At 51.5% G+C, this 2755-nt stretch overlaps 1 protein-coding gene across 1 annotated transcript; it reads right to left on the reverse strand.

The window, feature by feature from the left end:
- Positions 1–4: 4 nt before the first annotated feature.
- LOC119344789 lies at positions 5–2435 on the reverse strand (the record flags this gene model as incomplete). Its single annotated transcript, XM_037615130.1, has 2 exons — positions 1788–2435; positions 5–351 (listed from the first exon to the last, which is right to left on the reverse strand). Coding segments are annotated over exons 1-2 (696 nt in total), but the record flags the coding sequence as incomplete, so codon positions are not given.
- Between the last annotated feature and the right edge of the window lie 320 nt (positions 2436–2755).

Genomic DNA, 2755 nt, shown 5'->3' on the forward strand with positions numbered 1-2755 from the left:
CCAGCTCCCTCCGCTGGGCGCGGAGGGCGGCCACGAGGCCGCTCACGGTCAGCGCCTGCTCGCCGCCTGCCGCGGCGCTCGGGGACGCGCTCTCGTCGTGCGCCGTCTTCGCCGTCCCGTGCCCGTGGCCGTGAGGTGCTTCTTTGGCATCGTAATCCGGCAGGGTGTCTTCCGGGAGGGCGACGAGGGGAGCGAGCTCGAATAGGGATACGTACGGGCCTTCGCCGCTGTCGGTGCTCGACGTTCTTCGGAGGACGCTGAGGTTGGTGGCACGGGGTTGGTCGTCGTCGGCGCCACGATCTTGCTCGCAGATCTCGCTACCGATGGAGACGACGCGTTGAGACTCTAGACCTGAGCACAATGTCAACTATCAGTTGTCAACACGAAGAATTCCAAGACCATTTTCATTCGCTGATGTACAGTTTTTTCAGTTGGATTCGCTAATGTACATTTGAAGTAATAGAGTATACTAGTAGGAAAAGGCCAAAAGCATAAAAAATATTTATCACAAATTAAGGTCCACCTATCCTTCAATTGACTGGAAAAAATGATAGGGTCAGTCGATTTGGAATAATCTGAACCGTTAGATGAAAAATAAACGGCCAGATCGTCGACTTCTTCCTTGACCGGTCTCCTAGCGCATGTCAAACCTCCAATTCGCCTTCACCTACGAGGTCGCGCCTCTGACTCGCTCATGGCGCGGCCTCGCCGGGATGCTGCGGCCTACCTCTTCTTCCCGCAACAATCACTGGCACAATTAGGATTTCCAGGCAGCCGAGAAATGGAAAAACCGCACAAATTGTTGTTTGGCCGGTTCCAGCTTCATTCATATGTTTACTGCACTTGGAGTTGTTCAACAACAACACTGAGCTGCAATTCGGCAACCCTGCCGATGCCGTTCACAGTTCACAGCATCGGTCGGCAGACGGCTCCCGGCGTGGCAAGATGGGCTATAAAATCCATGATTATCCTGATCAACTGAGAAATTTGAAAAGAAAGGAACTGCTGCACATTCGGGGAGAAGGAAAATCTTGTGAGGAGTTAGAATAGCTTGAGCCCAGGGGCTCCTTCTCTTTTCTGTTTTCAGTATCATTCATGCGATCACTTGATCGACCCTGTTTTCCGCTCTCTTCTACTAAATCAATGAATGAATGCCGGCAGCATGTTGGATCTTTCAAAAGAAAAGAAAAAACACTGAGCTGGCAGGTGGACCACCTTTTTCATTCAGAACTACTGAAGTGCGCAAGTGCCAAACTGGGTTCAGGTTCCTTGTAACTCAATTTTGGGCAGTTGAAACCCATTGAGGGGTGTTTGGTTCAGGGAAGTCCCAGAGACTAGAAAAAGTCCATAAAAAGTCCCTAGAAACCAAACGGGAGGGACTTTTTATACAGGGACTAGAAAAAGTCCTAGGACTTCTGAACCAAACACCCCCTGAAAAGCATTCCCATCTTCTGATTCCCAAGAGTGACATCCCTGAACAGTTCTCATGCAGTCCATCAGCAGATCATATTTAGCAAATGGATGCATTATTGCTGTCTTGTTGAACTCGTACCATTTTCTTATCCTATCAGAGGTGTGTCTGCATCCACCGCAATCATCTTGTGGTATATCACCGACAACTCGACCAGATAAAAATACCGAAATTCATGTTGCTATGCAGAATCATTTTGTGGTTGCTAATTGCTGATACTAGTATTCTCTAGCGATTCCTGCAGAGACAGACCATTGGTGCCACGCCACGCCACGCTGCTAGTTCCAAGAAAATAAGCAATCGATAGACTGGTTACCTCGAGATTTATCTGAGTCATATTTCGTCCCTGTGTGGACGTGATCAGAAGGAGAGCACGCCGGCTGCTCTGTTTCTTGTGCGCCTAAGCGCGCGATGGCGGCGACGTGAGCGTCGCAGAGCAGGCGGCGGAAGGCGTCGTCTTCTTCTTGGCTGCAACCGGCGTCGCCAGAGGAGGAGGGGCAGAGCAGGCGGTGGACGCGAGCGCAGAGGAGGCAGGGCGGGCCGAGGCGGAGCGAGGAGGCCGCGGCGGCGATGAGGCAGAAGGCGGCGCCGTTGGCGAGGAGCAGCGACGCCAGCGCCCACTGCAGCGCCGCGCGCACCAGCACGGCCAGGAGCTCGCGGACCATCACCAAAGAATCATGGAAGCTCCGTGGATCAATCCAGAGACAGAGGAAGATGCCGATGAGCTGGAGGCCGGAGGCAGAGGAAAGTGGCAAGGAGACGACAATGGCGGGTTAGGTGGACGGGGTGATGGGCTCCATCGCGCGGTGGCCAAGAGAAGGAGAAGCTGTCAACTTTTCAAGAATGGAGCCCCACTATGAGTTGGAGAGATAATCAAATTGGGTGTGATTGAATGATTGGGGTTAGAGATCACTTTTGAGAGCAGAGGTTGCGGAGTTGGAGGGGGAGAGACTTCATGGGTCGTCTACTCTGCCTCACTCTCATCAAAGAAAGTATTGTGCTTTCTCTTTGATTCCTACCACTCCGTCCAAATCGGTGTTCCTTTCGGCAAAATGACGTCTTTACACGACGAGAATGTCGACGTTTATCCGGGAAAGCACCAACGGGATCACTAGTTAAAGAGCTATCCTCTAGAACCACCCGTTAGAGAAGAAGAAGAAGAAGAAGAAGAAAACCGGGTTTTCTCCTCTAACCGGCACCTAGCAGAAGCAAAAAAACCTTAGAGGAGCAAAACTTTTACTCCAAGCATCGCGTGGCCCTTAAATTTACTTATTATTATCCTTC

Source organism: Triticum dicoccoides, unplaced genomic scaffold, assembly GCF_002162155.2.
Source record: "Triticum dicoccoides isolate Atlit2015 ecotype Zavitan unplaced genomic scaffold, WEW_v2.0 scaffold186057, whole genome shotgun sequence".
In the NCBI taxonomy this organism is placed as follows: domain Eukaryota; kingdom Viridiplantae; phylum Streptophyta; class Magnoliopsida; order Poales; family Poaceae; genus Triticum; species Triticum dicoccoides.